Genomic DNA, 16,348 nt, shown 5'->3' with positions numbered 1-16,348 from the left:
AAAGTGAAAGAAGAGATCTGATTGGTTGCTATGGGCAACTCAGCAACTTTTCCTCTGGACAGATTTGGATTGATCTCCCCCTATGTAACTGAGTATCTTTATTCGACAATGTTAGATCTATTAACAATTACCTGGTGATGACGTAGTTGCTTCCTCAAAGCTATCATCCTCCTCCTCTCCATCATCCTCAATACCATATGCCAAAGAGTCTTCTGGGATAGAAGCAGAGTCAGGACTACTGGGTCTGCTAGCGGAGTCACCCTCGCTATTTGATCCATATCTCTCATGCTGAGAAACCGAACCACTCTCACTTAGACTTCTATGCTCTTTTCGATGAACCCTGGAATGAAGCACCATTTGATGATACGTCCTGAAAATCTTTCCACACTCAAAGCATTCAGTAGATTTGTTTTGAGAAGATCTGCGGCTTTGACGTGAAGGAGGTCTAAATTCTAAATCATTAGATGTCTCCACAACACTTTCTGTAGACTGTATGCTGTTTTTCTCCGAGCGGCTACCACTTGAGCAATTGCGCCTCTTTGGATTGCTGGTGTTGTTACTTTCTGGCTCCCGTTTACGCTTCTCCTGATTGACCTGTATATATTCCCCTTTATCTCTATCATAAGAGACATCTGCATCAGCCAAGGTTTCATCCCATCCCAAGTACTTGACATACTCTGTTGGCTCTGCAACTCTGCCTTTGGTGGCAAGCTGCCAAGCTTGATAGCTATTGACTGGGTCAAGTTCCGGTACTCTCTTCCCCTGCTCTGCATCTGTACTTTCAGGTACATCTTCTAAAGGTTTTAATTTCAGATAGTCGAAAAAAAACTGCTTTGAAGCAGTAGTCTCTGAACTCACATTAGCCAGCTTATCACTTTTTGGAGCAGTTTTGTCTTCCGAGCAATCTTCCATACTGCAGTGGACCAAATTGTGCATGCTAAGGCTTTCCAGATTTGTAAATAAATTTCCACATTTTACACAAACTTCGTACAGACACAAGCCTGTCATTATTGTTTCTTCCTGAACAACATCATTTATGGTAGCTACAGGTTCAGTATCAGACTTGGGTTTGTTTTTGTTACCAGTCTTAGGGCCATGAGATTTCATATGGTTTTTTAGAAACCAGGGTTCTTTAAATCTCCTGCCACATATATGGCAACCATGGTCAAATGATCCCCGATGCTTTTTCATATGAGCTTTTAAAAACCATGCTTGACCAAAAGCCTGGCCACAGATTTCACAAGGGAACTCACCAGCATTAAGTTCATTTTTACAATTTTCTGAGTATGCATCCCTATTCAATGGAATTGCTGTTGTGATATGGTCTTTTTCAATGTGGTTTAATAAAGTTTCCTCTCGTAAAGTCATGTAATTGCAAAACCTGCATTTATATGGCTTGTGCACTTGTATAAGATGTTGGTCAAACTCCTTCCTTCGATCAAACTTGTTTTTGCAAAACATACAGTTGTAGTCACCTGGTGTGTCATCTTCAACTACATCTGAATCTTCCATTTGAAGGGAGCCATTAAGGATTTTGTTACAAGCAGATGTGCTCTTTGTTGGACTAGCACATACTCCCATACCTTCAGATGCTCCTAGCTCTCCAACATGTGAATCACCCATTTCAACATCATGAGCCTGGCCTAGTGTACCAGTCCTATGGGTACGGAGGTGTATCTTCAAGTTTCCTTTCTGTGCAGCCCTGTGATCACAGTAAGGACATTTATATGGCTTTTCCCCCGTGTGCTTTCGCATGTGCTGAGAGAGGGAGCTCTGGAAAGGGAAACTTTTCCCACATATAACACAACTAAAACACGTTGGCTTGTCATCGTCCATATCATTTTTATTTGACTTAGCAGCTGACTCACGTAGTTCCATATCCAATTGTTTCCTTCGTTCCATTACCAGCAAAACATCAGGTAGGAAATTCAAAGCCTATCCAGGACCGACTGGTAAGGAGACCTCAGGATTTAGTTATATGCTATTTAATAAGCATAACGTTTACACAGACCTTCACAAATCTGCTACAAAGTTTCCCACAGGTGGATCCCTACATAAAGAGAGAAAAATACATGTTACTATTTCAAATTATAACAGTGGTTAATAACACAGAAATATATAGTACAGTATGTTACAAACAATATATGAATTTACATATCAAAACCAAACTGTACTTCACAAATGGGCGAAAGAACAAAACAAAAGAAGTCACATAGGGAATTAGTATATATATTTTTGAGAAACTCATCGGACCACCTGTGGCACAATTGTGAGGGTCCAATAAGTCAAGATGGCAGCTGGAGCTCCACTAACCAGCACCTTGGCCACTCTGGTGACCTTCTATAGTCATAATAGGGCAAATTAAAGCACACACTTATTTTGTTTAAAAAAAAATAAAAGTTTGACTTTGTTAAAAGTAGTGCAATAATAGAAAAACCATGTAACCATGGGTGTCAATCGTACTGACCTACACAATAAAGTGAGTACGGTATGTCAGTTTTGCTGAAAAATACAATGTGTAAAAACAAACCTCAAACGGTTGCAAAACCTGCTACAAATAATATTGGTTACACAAAAATAAGCCCTAATATGCGTCAATAGATGGAAAAAAAAATTGTAAAAAAAGTTATGGCTCTTTTAAAAGGACAAAATAAATAAATAAATAAAAAGACAATGGCCAAAATGGGCCCATTTCTTAAGGGAGGTTAAGTAATTCTAAAAGCATGTTTTAACATTTTTCAGAAATGTTGTATTTGTTGTATTATCTTTTTTTACTAATTATATATATATATATATATATATATATATATATATATATATATAACATTACAAGGTATAAAGGTAGTGCTGCAATTACACACCATCTTCACAAAAAACACAGATCTGCTAACAACATTACAACATTTACTGTCCAGCATGTGAAACACAATCCCTCTAGACAGCAAGGAAGAGAAGAGAAGGGAGAAGAGTAAATAGAAAGAAATTAGCGAGTGGTGTCCGATACTACAAGGAGGGGAGATTAACCTTGTGTTAAGGGTATGGGATGTCAAAAAAGCAGGAGATAATAAATAACAGCAAATTCTTGCATGCAGTCACTCAAGTAACTGCATTCCAGAATAGATTTTTTTCATTGCACTGTATAGTGTCTGAGGTATACATAAGGATATTTCCCCAAATATATCACTGCCCTATAGCTACATTACACAGACTCCAATGGAAGTTCCTTGTTTCCCGTAGTCTAGCACCATATCTAAAACTGACTTTCTGTGACTGGGAAAAGGTCGGCCATTCAAAGTTTATTACCAGCATAGATCCTAAAGACATGTCATAGCATATTTAGCTTGACATGTAACAGTCTTGAGTACTTACGGTTATTAAAAAGGTAAGTAGGGCATCACCTTGATATTTTGGAGTCCCAAGTAAGCTACCTCTATTATTTCATGTAAAAGAAGCATATTAAATTCCTAAAGAATGTGCCACAAACTAGAAGGGGAGGGTATGTCTTGTGCAAAGTACTGCAAATCGGAGATCTTTTTCATGGTATGGATGGGGTGAGCATGTGTCTTAAGTTCCAAGTTACCATTACTGCCTTTTTGAGATCACTGGAATGGGTAACTTGACTCAATTTTAAACTTTTTGTAGACAATGGGAGAGATTTGTCAAAAACTGTGCAGAGAAAAAGTTGCCCATAGCAACCAATCAGATCGCTTTTATTTTTCTGAGGCCTTGTGACCAAAGAAAGAAGCAAGCTGATACCAGTTGCTATGGGCAACTGGTCAACTTTTACTCTGCACAGTTTTGTACAGTTTGGTTTTAGTACCAGGAAGAGTGATAAGTAATGACCTTGGCACATTTTGGGAGGTAGTGACCGGGACCACTGTCCTCAATTAAGGAAAATTCTTCATTCTCTCCATCATTGTTTTAAGCAGGAGAGAACAGCTGACTTGAAATATTAAATCTTGAAGGAGAATGGGATTAGGAATCCATTATGTACCCTAGTGCCAGGGTTTTTAGAAAGAACCCAATATTCATGGCTGGGGTTAAACAAAAAGCCATTACTTCTTTCCCCTTTGGCACAGATACAACTTCCATATTTTCTGCTTGCATAATTTCTGCCCCTATAGCTTTCACTTTTGTTCTTTTCTAGACAAATCCTTTTTTCATGTCAGTCGCCTTTTCCAGGAGGTCATCTAATATAGACCCAAAAACTGACTTGCCCGAAAAAGAAATAGAACAGTCTTACCTCCCTCCCATTAGCTCAAACATAAGGCCTGTCTAAAGGAGTTTGATAGGACCACAGCTCTAACTGCCATTCTAACTGACTTGGTGGAGGCAATAAAAAGGAACAATGTTGCCAACTTCAACATAGGTATAGAGGTCAAAAGAGCTTTCCATGGAGTTTTAATTGCTACATGATCCTCCAAGCTGGGACAGCTACATGTAAAGCGCTTTTGCAACACTTGTCACAGCAATATTTAGCTTAACCAAGCTGCTGAGGCTTCTCAGGTTGTCCAAAGAAGGCCATTATAGCGCGCTGCTTTCTACCATAAATACACTTTGAAGGAATTGGTGCCCTTCTGGTGTCATTTACATCTTCCAGACAGTTCCTTCCATGAGTAATTTAGGTCCAGCAGAAGCAGGAAGTTGGGCTCTAGTTAAAATCATCATCTAATATAGTCATCACCCTTCTGAGATTACCCTTACTTGAAAATAAAATTATTCCCCTTTCCTCAAGGGCCAAAGGCCTGTCTGGCCTTTACCTCCTCTACCCATTTGGTCTTAATGCCTAGAAAAACTAAAAGGAAGGACTCCTATTGTGGGATTTTAGAAAAACCTTTTATGCGACCAAATGCCTTCTCCAATATTTTGTTTAAATCTAGGCCAAATACAAAATGACCATGAAATTTCATCAAAACTTGTGCAGAGGAAAAGTCGGCAAGTTGCCCATAGCAACCAATTAGATCACTTTCATTTTTGAAAAGGTCTCTGAAAAATAAACGAAGAAATCCGATTGGTTGCTATGGGCAACTGGTCAACTTTACCTCAGCACAGGTCTTGATGAATCTCTCCCATTTCCCCAGACCATGACTTAAGCCAAAAATTATTTTAGTACTCAGACAGGACAGTCATATGGGCTTTTAATTTAACAGCCTCAGCCGAGGGATCTGACAGAAAATATGTGACCATTTTAAGGAGAGAAGAGACTCCACCGTATGCATTTAGCAGTTTGCTCTGCAAATAGAGTTCTAGCAGATCAAACCAAGCTCCAATAATTCTGGCTACACAAGTGGAGACTACACTGGGTCTGTGCATAGCCACAGCCGCTTCACAATTCTTTTTCAGAAGGTTTTTAGCCTTTATGTCCATAGGCTTGGGTAGAACCCTCAAAAGGGCAGGGAGGTGTGTCTGACAACCTTTGCCGCCGGGATATCTACTTTGGGTACCATGGTGGAAAATTGTCAAAACCTGTGTTGAGGGAGAGTGGTGCAGTTGCCCATAGAGACCAATTAGATTGCTAGTTTCATTTTTCATAGGCCTTTATAAAAATAAAATAGGCAATATGATTGTCACCATGGACAACTGCATCACTCTTCCTCTACACAGGTTTTGATATATCTCCCCTCATATCCCAATCTACTGCAAATCCCTTTACAAAAAAGGGTAGCACCTTTTTAAGGGGTACTCCTCGCCTAGACATGTCGTCTACTATCCGCAATCTGCAGGCCAGCACCGTGGTGTTCTAACACACATAAGCTTGATGCTTCTGTGTTCGTGACATCATCCCCCCCCCCCCCCCCCCACTCCATTTATGTCTCTGGGAGGGGATGTGCTGGCTGTGTACTAGCTGTCCCGTCCCCTCCCATAGACATGAATGGAGGAGGCGTGACGTCAGGAGGCTGCCCGCAAACGTTTTTAACAATGCTCAGAATGCCGGGTGCTGCATAGTCAGGGGTCCCAGAGGCTGGACCCCCACGATCAGACACCTTATCCCCTATCCCTTGGATAGGTGATAAGACTTCTAGGGACAGAGTAGCCCTTTAACTAGAATAGTAATATATTGCTTGCAAAACAGCTTATTTTTTTTCCTCCCCAAAGTCTCATTGTTTTAAAGACATAACATTTATACACACAACAAATACAAGAAGGGTCAAGATCCCTCCAAGAAACCAGGGGGGGGGGGGGGGAAGGAAGAAAAGGAAAATCAAAAACACACAAGAACACTCACACCAATCTATTCTGTAGTACATAAACCAGAGATTATTCCATTATTAATCTATTCCTAGCTACTCCATTATTACTGTCCTTTCCAAACTACCTAAAATAGAGTTTGAGTATTGCTCCTGAACTCTTTCCACAATCTCCATCTTTGTTCATATAACGTGGTAGATAACATTTTTTTGTGCCAATAGGCCTTCCATCTTATAATTCCTATGTACAATGTTTAATAATTTGGAAATAGTAGGTATTGCATCAGTTTTCCACCTCTGTGCTATCTGGGAGCGAGCCACAAACAAAATGTGTTATTACAGTCAATTCAGAATTGGGTAAAGCGCTGGTTGTTAAGGATAATAATGCCACTTCTGGGCTCCCATTTATATAACGGCCTACAATACTACTAGATAGAAGAAATATCTGTTTCCAGTATTTTTGAATCTCTCGACACTCCCACCACATATGAAAAAAAGAACACACTTCTACCTTGCATATTCAGCAGAATTCCGAAAAAGCTAGATGAGTAGATATGGTAACCAATGCCATCTATACATTATTTTCCTAGAAATATCAAAATGGTTGGAGCATTGACAGACTCTAGATGGCAATCTAAAAACAAAGTACCATTCTTTTTCTGAAAAACTGCAGCCTAAATCTTTTTCCCAGGCTTTTTGAAATGGGAAATGATCTAATTTTCTAACAGAAACCAAATGGTTATATGCCCGTGATGTCCCCTTCTCCATATTTTCACTATTCAGAAAAAATTTCCCATATGGGGAGCAATTCGCTAAATTTAATTTACATTGTTTAAAAGGGTACTCAGGTGGAAAACTTTTTTTTTATTTTTTTATTTTATTTTTTATCAACTGGTGCCAGAAAGTCAAACAGATTTGTAAATTACTTCTATTAAAAAAAGCTTAATCCTTAATACCTAGTTTGCTCTATTGTGTCAAGTCTGTCTGTGATAGCAAAAACAGTGGTCCCTCAACATACGATGGTAATTCGTTCCAAATGAACGATCGTTAGTTGAAACCATTGTATGTTGAGGGATCCGTGCAATGTAAAGTATAGGACAGCGGTCTCCAACCTGCAGACCTCCAGATGTTGCAAAACTACAACTCCCAGCATGCCCGCACAGCCAATGGCTGTCCAGTCATGCTGAGAGTTGTAGTTTTGCAACATCTGGAGGTCTGCAGGTTGAAGACCACTGGTATAGGAGGCTATTACTCACCTTTCCCCGCCGCTCACCGCTGCCCTGGATGTCGCTGCGTCCCCGGACTGTCTCTGCTGCGTCTTTTCATCGCCATCATCACGTCGCTGCGCACGCCGCTCCTATTGGATGACGGGACGGCGTGCGCGATGACGTGATGATGACAATGGAGAGCGCCGGCCATGCAGAGGATCCCGAACAGGATGGTCCGGAGCGCCGGAACAGGTGAGTGACACCCACCGGACCACACGGGGCACCTTACACGGATATCCGTTTATGTGATGGCCCCGACATAAAAAAGCATTGTATGTTGATGCTGCCTTCAACATGCGATGGCCTCTGAGAGGCCATCGTATGTTGAAATGATCGTAGGTCGGGGGGTCACTGTATTGAAAAACTCTGAATGGTATTTCTGAATATTATGCAGGACTCAATATTTTTTGATAGAATATCTTTCCATACCCGGATACCCGCTTTTACTGTCAGTGTGTTTATAATAACTTTATGTTGAGAAATTGCTGTGGACCACAAAGCCAAATCTGCATCTGGTAGTTCCATCATGGTAGTTTCCATTGAAACCCAAGTCTTGTCATAATAATTATGCCACCATGATTTTAATTGATTAAGTATTACTGCCTTGTGGTATGAAGCAAGATCCGCATGGACCATCCCACCCATTGCTATCGATGCGTGTAATATTTTAGCAGCTATTCTAGCCATTCGTCCCTTCCATATAGCTCCATTTAATAGATTGTGGCCGGAAGAACATTTTTGCCACAGAAATTCGGCAGGTTAAGTAAAATTCCTTGCCACACACAGCACACTTCCTAATCTTAGGTTTGGATTTTTGTTTAGATGGGTGTAGCTGAAACCTTGTCACCCTATGCAACACAAGCAGAGAGACAACAGTATGTAAGATCCAAAGGCCCAGGCAATAAATTCAGCCCAGTTACTCAACATGACTCCCAAAATATGGGTTTCTCCCTCAGGGACCTTCGCTGGAGCACAAATTTAGTGCAGTCCACAGCAGAAAGGATGAGCCCGACACTGACCCAGGAACTGGCACCAGAAAACACGCAAGATGTGGAAACTGTCCCGAGGCCCATACTGAGAGCCTCGGAAATGACATCACACTCTGTTGAGCCATGCCTGCAAGTGACATATCTGTATCACTCAGTGCCTTCTTGAGGTGCAGATGTAATGCGATACAGAGACTCCCTGCCACTGCCAGAAGGTCCAGGACTCCAGCTGAAGCCTAAGCCAGAAAAAAACACTAGTGAGGGGAGGAAGGGGTGGGGTTTTAAACCTTTATTTTATCCCAGTCAGGAGGTGATCTCAGGGGTTTACACACAAACGTAGATACCACTTTAAAAAAGCAGATGCATAGAAAATATAGTTATAGTAGTAGGGGTAGTATTTAATTCTAAAGATATACATCTAAGGACAGTTTTTTTGTTTTGTTTGTCTTTCTCATCATTAATACAACATTAAAAACATGAAGGAAAATGTGAATTAGGCTTATCACTTTGAGCTATACTGAGACTATGATTATAATGTATGTGTTTATTTTTTGATCTTAATACAAATACTAAAAGTTGTTTTTTAAATGAAAATAATTTAAAGACATCTGCATAAAATGTAGACCCGTGTCATTAAAACAATGGAGAAACAATTGGTAGTTTATTATCCAAAGTCCTAAATAGCTATATGAAATGATGCATTCACTATTGGAAGAGTAAGTACCATTGATAACACAACCTCAGGGCCTCTGCTGCTCTCAGGCCAATCAATAATCCATTATGAGCCAAATACATCTCTACTTTTATACCAAGAAACATATAAAAGGAATCTCTATGCACATTAGTAAAGCACAAACAAGGAAAACCATGGACATCATTGTAACTGGCACGGAGTTTAAAGCGTGCCTTTTCATTATCCCCTTATTTGCCTCTGCACAGTTGTCCAGTTTAGGCTACTTTATTGTTCTGTAGTGCCTAATGAAAACTACAAAATCACAATAAATCCAAGCATCTGCATTAACATTAATCCCAATCACATTTAACAAATAAGCGTACACATGCTAAATTCACAATTTCTCAAGTGTCCGATGCATGACTACGTACGTACTACTGCGGCAACTAAAACAGAGGCTCTAAGACTACAAAATACTGGTGTTAAAAAGAAATAATTTTTATTCCAAGCACATTGAAACAAATAGATTAATTTTATTAATAAGGCACACATGATGTAAATGTAAGTCATGGTGCACTGGTACTTAGCACACCATGACATGAAATACATTTGTGTCATGAATATAAAGCAAAAGCTGCACTGCTGATAACAGACGGGACCTTACCAATAATTGCAGATTACAGATATCAGCAATGCATCTAAAAGTAGTTTGTGCACTTAGTTACTCCCATCAGACCCGCAGGGAGATTGCAGGGGTCCAATGAAAGAAAATGGCAGTCAGAGGTCTCCTTACCTGCTAGATGCCACACTGCTGCCATCTACCTGTGTAGCCTGCCATCAGGCAGGCTGTGTAAGCAGATCGGTGTTTGTCTTTTACTGAATTACAGTATTTACAGTCATGGCCGTAAATGTTGGCACCCCTGAAATTTTTCTAGAAAATGAAGTCTCTCTCACCGAAAAGGATTGGAGTAACACATGTTTAGCTATACACATGTTTATTCCCTTTGTGTGTATTGGAACTAAAACCAAAAAAAGGGAGGAAAAAAGCAAATTGGACATAATGTCACACCAAACTCCAAAAATGGGCTGGACAAAATGATTGGCACTCTTAACTTAATATTTGGTTGCACACACCCTTTGGAAAAAATTACTGAAATCAGTCGCTTCCTATAACCATCAATAAGCTTCTTACACCTCTCAGCCGGAATGTTGGACCACTCTTCCTTTGAAAACTGCTCCAGGTCTCTTATTGGAAGGGCACCATTTCCCAACAGCAATTTTAAGATCTTTCCACAGGTGTTTAATGGGATTTAGATCTGGACTGACTCATTACTGGCTACTTCAGAACCCTCCAGTGCTTTGATGCCATCCATTTCTGGATGCTTTTTGACGTATGTTTGGGGTCATTGTCCTGCTGGGAGACCCAAGATCTTGGGCGCAAACCCAGCTTTCTGCCACTGGGCTGTACAGTGCGACCCAAAATCCGTTGGTAATCCTCAGATTTCATGATGCCTTGCACACATTCAAGGCACCCAGTGCCAGAGGAAGGAAACCAATACCATTGAACCTCCACCATATTTCACTTTTCATTTACACTGTACTGTGTTCTTTGCTTTGTAAGCCTCATTCCGTTTTCGGTAAACAGTAGAATTGTGTGCTTTTCCAAAAAGCTCTATCTTGGTATCTGCTGTCCACAAGACGTTTTCCCAGAAGGATTTTGGCTTACTCAAGTTCATTTTGGCAAAATATAGCCTTGCTTTTTTATGTCTCTGTGTCAGCAGTGGGGTCCTCCTGGGTCTCCTGCCATAGCGTTTCATTTCATTCAAATGTCGACGGATAGTTCGCACTGACACTGATGCTCCCTGAGCCAGCAGGACAGCTTGAATATCTTTGGAACTTTTTGAGGCTGCTTATCCACCATCCAGACTATCCTGCATTGACACCTTTAATCAATTTTTCTCTTCTGTCCACGCCTAGGGAGATTAGCTACAGTGCCATGGTTTGCAAACGTCTTGATAATGTTGGGCACTGTGGACCAAGGCAAATCTAGATCTCTGGAGATGGACTTGTAACCTTGAGATTGTTGATATTTTTCCACAATGTTGGTTCTCAAGTCCTCAGACAGTTCTCTTCTCATCTTTTTGTCCATGCTTAGTGTGGCACACACAGACACAAACTGCAGATCTGCGTTATCTGATTTCAGGTGTGATTTTTATATTGCCCACACCTGTTACTTGCCCCCAAGTGAGATTAAAGGAGCATCACATGCTTGAAAATCTTATTTTTCCACAATTTCGAAATTGTGCCAATAAATTTTGTCCAGTTGATTTTTGTAGTTTGGAGTGACATTATGTCCAATTTGCTTTTTTCCTCCTTTTTTGGTTTAGTTCCAATACACACAAAGTGAATAAACATGTGTATAGCAAAACATATGTTACTGCAATACTTTTCTGTGAGAAATACGTCAATTTTTTTTAAACATTTCAGTGGTGCCAACATTTACAGCCATGACTGTAGTTGCGCTGTACATTTTATAGGAAAATGAAAGGCATCATTACAAAGTACAATTGGTCACGCAAAAAACAAGCCCTCACATGGCTCTGTGGATAGAAAGATTAAAGTTATGCCTCTTAAAAAAGATGAGGAGCAAAGAAAGGGGCTGTGTCCTAAAAAGGTTAAACACCTTTGTTGAATGTTTTGCTTACACAAAACAGGAAATGCAGAACTCAGAGTAGTAGTAAAACTAGTTTCCTTAAACGTAAGTGTTTAAGGAGACTTTATATTGATTGACATTCCCACCAATCAGCTGTCAAAAAAAAACACTGATTGTTTACCAGGTATAGTGCCATATATTTTGCAGCGGATGTGCCAGGCCCTACCACTCCCTCCTACCCAAGTGAATAGCACAGCTACAAAATTACCACCTCTTTCTGCCATGCACTGTGCTGTATATAATGTAACTTTTATTAAATTACTATTCATATCCATATGCCAACCAAAACAAAATAAACCAATTACTAGCCAGTCCCTACAGCATGTCTTTATACCGTGCTAACCAACAAACACTATTAAATATTGTAATGATTGACAAGTTAGAAATCCTATAAAAAGCGACCCCTTCACCCCCCTCCAGCCATGTTTCGCCACCAACGAGAGTCTTCAGAAAACACAGGGCTATGGTATTCCTCCGCTAAAGGAAAACTGTTGCCCCTGGAAATGCCATGTGTGAATACGTGATATATTCTTAAGGTGACAATACGTTTAGTGATTTATACATATTCATTCTGCGCTAATGCACCCAGTTACATATTACTAAAAATATTTTTCAATGAAAAGAAGTCTTAGATTACCCAAGGGGAAAAACTGTCACCAAAGCTGCCAAGGAAATAAGTAAATAAGTAACAGCACAGAGTGTTTCATTATGTATTTAGAGGTAGAATCTGAAGCAATGAGGCATGAAAATGCTGTTAAACATTACCAAACCAAAAGAAAAGCATTGCAGAATTACCCCAATGATGCAGCTGCAGTGGTTTTGCAAGCTGTTTCAATGCATAAATAATAATTGTGCTGTGAACACCAATTATTCTGTACAGGAAAACTGCTTGATAGTACGAAACAATGGAAATATTATAACACACCCAGCCCATAACAGCAGTGGTGCATATGCAGCTGCTTTTAACTCTATCCTGCTCACTAGAGCTTCCCATTTTCCAGGTACGCTGTATTCCAGTAGTTAATATGACCTAGATATTACTTACGTGTCTACCTGCAAAGACTGCAAAAAAAGATCACCCACACAGGAACAATGACAAGTCAGTGCAGCAAGACATAAAGCAATCTATGACAAGCACATCATGCAACTAGATTATAACCTAACCTTATATCATACTCAGATTCCTAGCATGCCTATAATATATTGTAATGCAGGTTGGACAAGCTACAGTAATAACCAAAACTCTCTCGCTCACAAAAATAAATTATATGAGTGAATTAATTCAAATACCTAAGGCAAACACACAAACAGACATAGATGACATGGTTAAGGACATGGCTGCTTGCCTTCCGCATGTATATTTAGACAAAGCCCTGAAAAATCACTTGTGTCAATCATTTCAGGAATTCTAAGAAGAAAGAGTCTTTAACCTACTGAGGCTCCAGCCGGCATCTGTACATTGCAGAGCTGCATATACACAGTGTTAATCATGGTTTGCTGCTAATGCACCCGACATCAAACAGAATCCCTTGTCTCCTGGTAAATTTGAAAAGTATTAATGTTGGGAGCAGATTTGCAGTACATTGCTAGGAGACTGATAAGGCTTCTAGAAGACTGTAAACAATGCAAATGACAAACAACCGCTTGGGCTCCACATCATGTTGTTTGGAGCCTATATTTGGCATACATGTCAGGAAGAACTCATGGGGGAGAATTTTATGTTCATTTTTTATAAACCTCTTTTTTCAAGCTTGCACCCTTCTTTATCATAGTTTCAACTATGCAACAAACTGTCAAAATTGTCTTGCCATGTATGATGAATTTGCACTTTATCATGCATGATTTTTATGTCACCTATTAGCAGAATTGGGGTTGAGCAAAAATGTTGTGACTTACAAAAGTCACATAGAATAAATCTGGCTAAAAACATCACTACTCTTAAACAGCACCCTTTTTATACCAGATAAGAAAAGTTATTTATTTATATATATATAACAGAAAAGTGTAATTTATTCATTTTTTTAAACAAAATGTGGATTGTGCAAAAATCTGCAACTGTTTGAAAAACCAGAAAACTGGCATACAAGCCAAGATAAATTCTCACCAAGGTGCATCTCTCAAAATAAATGTACCCATAGAGTTCTATTTACCTGACTGAGGCCAAAGGAGTGTCCTTTTAAGGCTACTTTCTCACTACAGAAAATCCGAGCTGAAAAATTCCACTGGGAGAAGCCTCCAATTGTCTTCAATATGATTCCGCTGCACCGTGCATACTGTTGAATTTCTTCCGCAGAAAATTCTAGACTCCGCAGAAATAACGATTTTTTTCTGACAAAATTATTGGTATCCTTTCAAAATTGTGGGAAAAATAAGGTTGGTTTCAAGCATGAGAAACTTTTTTAAACTCACCTGGGGCAAGTAACAGGTGTGGGCAATATAAAACTGTCTGAGGACTTGATAACCACAATTGTGAAAAAATATCAACAATCTCAAGGTTACAAGGCCATCTCTACAGATCTAGATTTGCCTTTGTCCACAGTGCCCAACATTATCAAGAAGTTTGAAACCCACAGCACTGTAGCTATTCTCCCTGGGCGTGGAAAAAAGAGAAAAATTGATGAAAGGTGTCAACACAGGCAGGATAGTCCGGATAGTGGATAAGCAGCCCCAAACAAGTTCCAAAGATTCAAGCTGTCCTGCAGGCTCAGGGAGCATCAGCATCAGCGCCAACTATCTGTCGACATTTAAATGAAATGCTATGGCAGGAGACCCAGGAGGACCCCACTGCTGACACAGAGACATAAAAATGCATGACTACATTTTGCCAAAATGAACTTGAGTAAGCCAAAATCCTTCTGGGAAAAAGTCTTGTGGACAGATGAGACCAAGATAGAGCTTTCTGGAAAAGCACATCATTCTACTGTTAACCGAAAAACGGAATGAGGCCTACCAACAATTATAATTAATAGTTAAGGGTACCAATAATTTTGTCCAGCCATTTTTGGAGTTTTGTGTAACATTATGTCCAATTAGCTTTTCCCCCCCTCCTTTTTTGGTTTAGTTCCAATACACACAAAGGGAATAAACATGTGTATTTCTTGAACAATTTCATGGGTGCCAACATTTACGGCCATGACCGTGTGTGTGTAATATATTATATATATACATATATATATATATATATATATATATATATATATATATATATATATACATACATACACACACACACACACACACACATATATACATATACACACCGTATATACTCGAGTATAAGCCGACCCAAATATAAGCCGAGGCCCCTAATTTCACCCCAAAAACCCAGGAAAAGTTATTGACTCGACTATAAGCCTAGGGTGGGAAATACATCATCCTCCATTGTCATCATCCAGACCCCCGTCATCACCCCTCCCCCCCCCCCCTCATCATCATCACCGCCTGTCAATCCCTTCATCAGTGGTCTTCAACCTGCAGACCCCCCAGATGTTGCAAAACTACAACTCCCACCATGCCCGGACAGCCATTGGCCTTGACGACGACACACAGGGATGTTCATGCGCAGGCTGCAAATGAATGTCCCTGTGCAGCATCTTCAAGGCAATGTCAAGAGGGCCACCCCAGTGAAAATGGACAGCCAGCAACGACTAACCATCCCCACCAGACTGTCCCTGCAGCATAGATGGCCCGGACCAGCTCACCCTTCCTTCCCATCGAGGGGAGGTTAGTAGAAAACTAAAGGGGGGGGTCTGGATGATGACGAAGGCCGCAGTGGTCTTCAACCTGCGGACCTCCAGAGGTTTCAAAACTCCCAGCATGCCCAGACAGCCATCGGATGTCGGGGAATGCTGGGAGTTGTAGTTTTGCAACATCATGAGGTCCGCAGGTTGAAGACCACTGGTGAAGGGATTGACAGGCGGTGATGATGAAAAGGGGGGGGGGGGGGAGGAGAATGATGACGGGGATTAAGGCCGCAGTGGTCTTCATCCTGCAGACCTCCAGAGGTTTCAAAATTACAACTCCCAGCTGATGGCTGTCCAGGCATGCTGGGAGTTGTAGTTTTGCAACATCTGGAGGTCTGCAGGTTGAAGACCACTGGGAAGGGATTGACAGGTGGAGAGTTCACTCGAGTATAAGCCGAGGGGGGCGTTTTCAGCACGAAAAATCATGCTGAAAAACTCGGCTTATATTCGAATGAATATATATATATATATATATATATATATATATATATATATATATACATATATATACATACATATATACACACACACATACATACACACACACACACACAAACGCATACATACACACTTTAGTTTGATCACCCATAACAGGGCTCAAGCATCCTCGTAATTAAAAGACTTTGCAAAACCATGTACATTAGCGTTCCATTATTGTGCATAACAAACTAACACAAAAGAAATATACAACATATTTTGTTTTTAATTAGCAGGAGACTGCATAAGGGTATCCTCCTAGCACTCTCCCAGCCCTCTGGCAGGGAGCACTTGGTAGGT

General features: G+C 40.3%; 1 protein-coding gene across 7 annotated transcripts in view; it reads right to left on the bottom strand.

Annotated features, from left to right (window-relative positions):
• The window catches only part of ZNF516 (zinc finger protein 516), a 120,855-nt gene that overhangs the window by 48,356 nt on the left and 56,151 nt on the right, over positions 1 to 16,348 (bottom strand). For 5 of the 7 annotated variants that reach the window (XM_056521418.1, XM_056521419.1, XM_056521420.1 and 2 more), the window contains one exon: positions 132 to 2,050. In XM_056521418.1, coding sequence (XP_056377393.1) covers positions 132 to 1,902 — 1,771 coding nt within the window. In that variant the 5' untranslated portion in view covers positions 1,903 to 2,050. Of the gene's footprint in view, positions 1 to 131; positions 2,051 to 4,059; positions 4,170 to 4,243; positions 4,320 to 16,348 lie in introns of those variants that run through there. The other 2 variants (XM_056521421.1, XM_056521422.1) reach the window with 2 other exon arrangements.

The sequence above is a fragment of the Hyla sarda genome, chromosome 5, assembly GCF_029499605.1.
Source record: "Hyla sarda isolate aHylSar1 chromosome 5, aHylSar1.hap1, whole genome shotgun sequence".
NCBI classification, from domain to species: domain Eukaryota; kingdom Metazoa; phylum Chordata; class Amphibia; order Anura; family Hylidae; genus Hyla; species Hyla sarda.
Note: the sequence above shows the minus strand (reverse complement) of the source record. Positions and strands in the feature narration are given on the sequence as shown.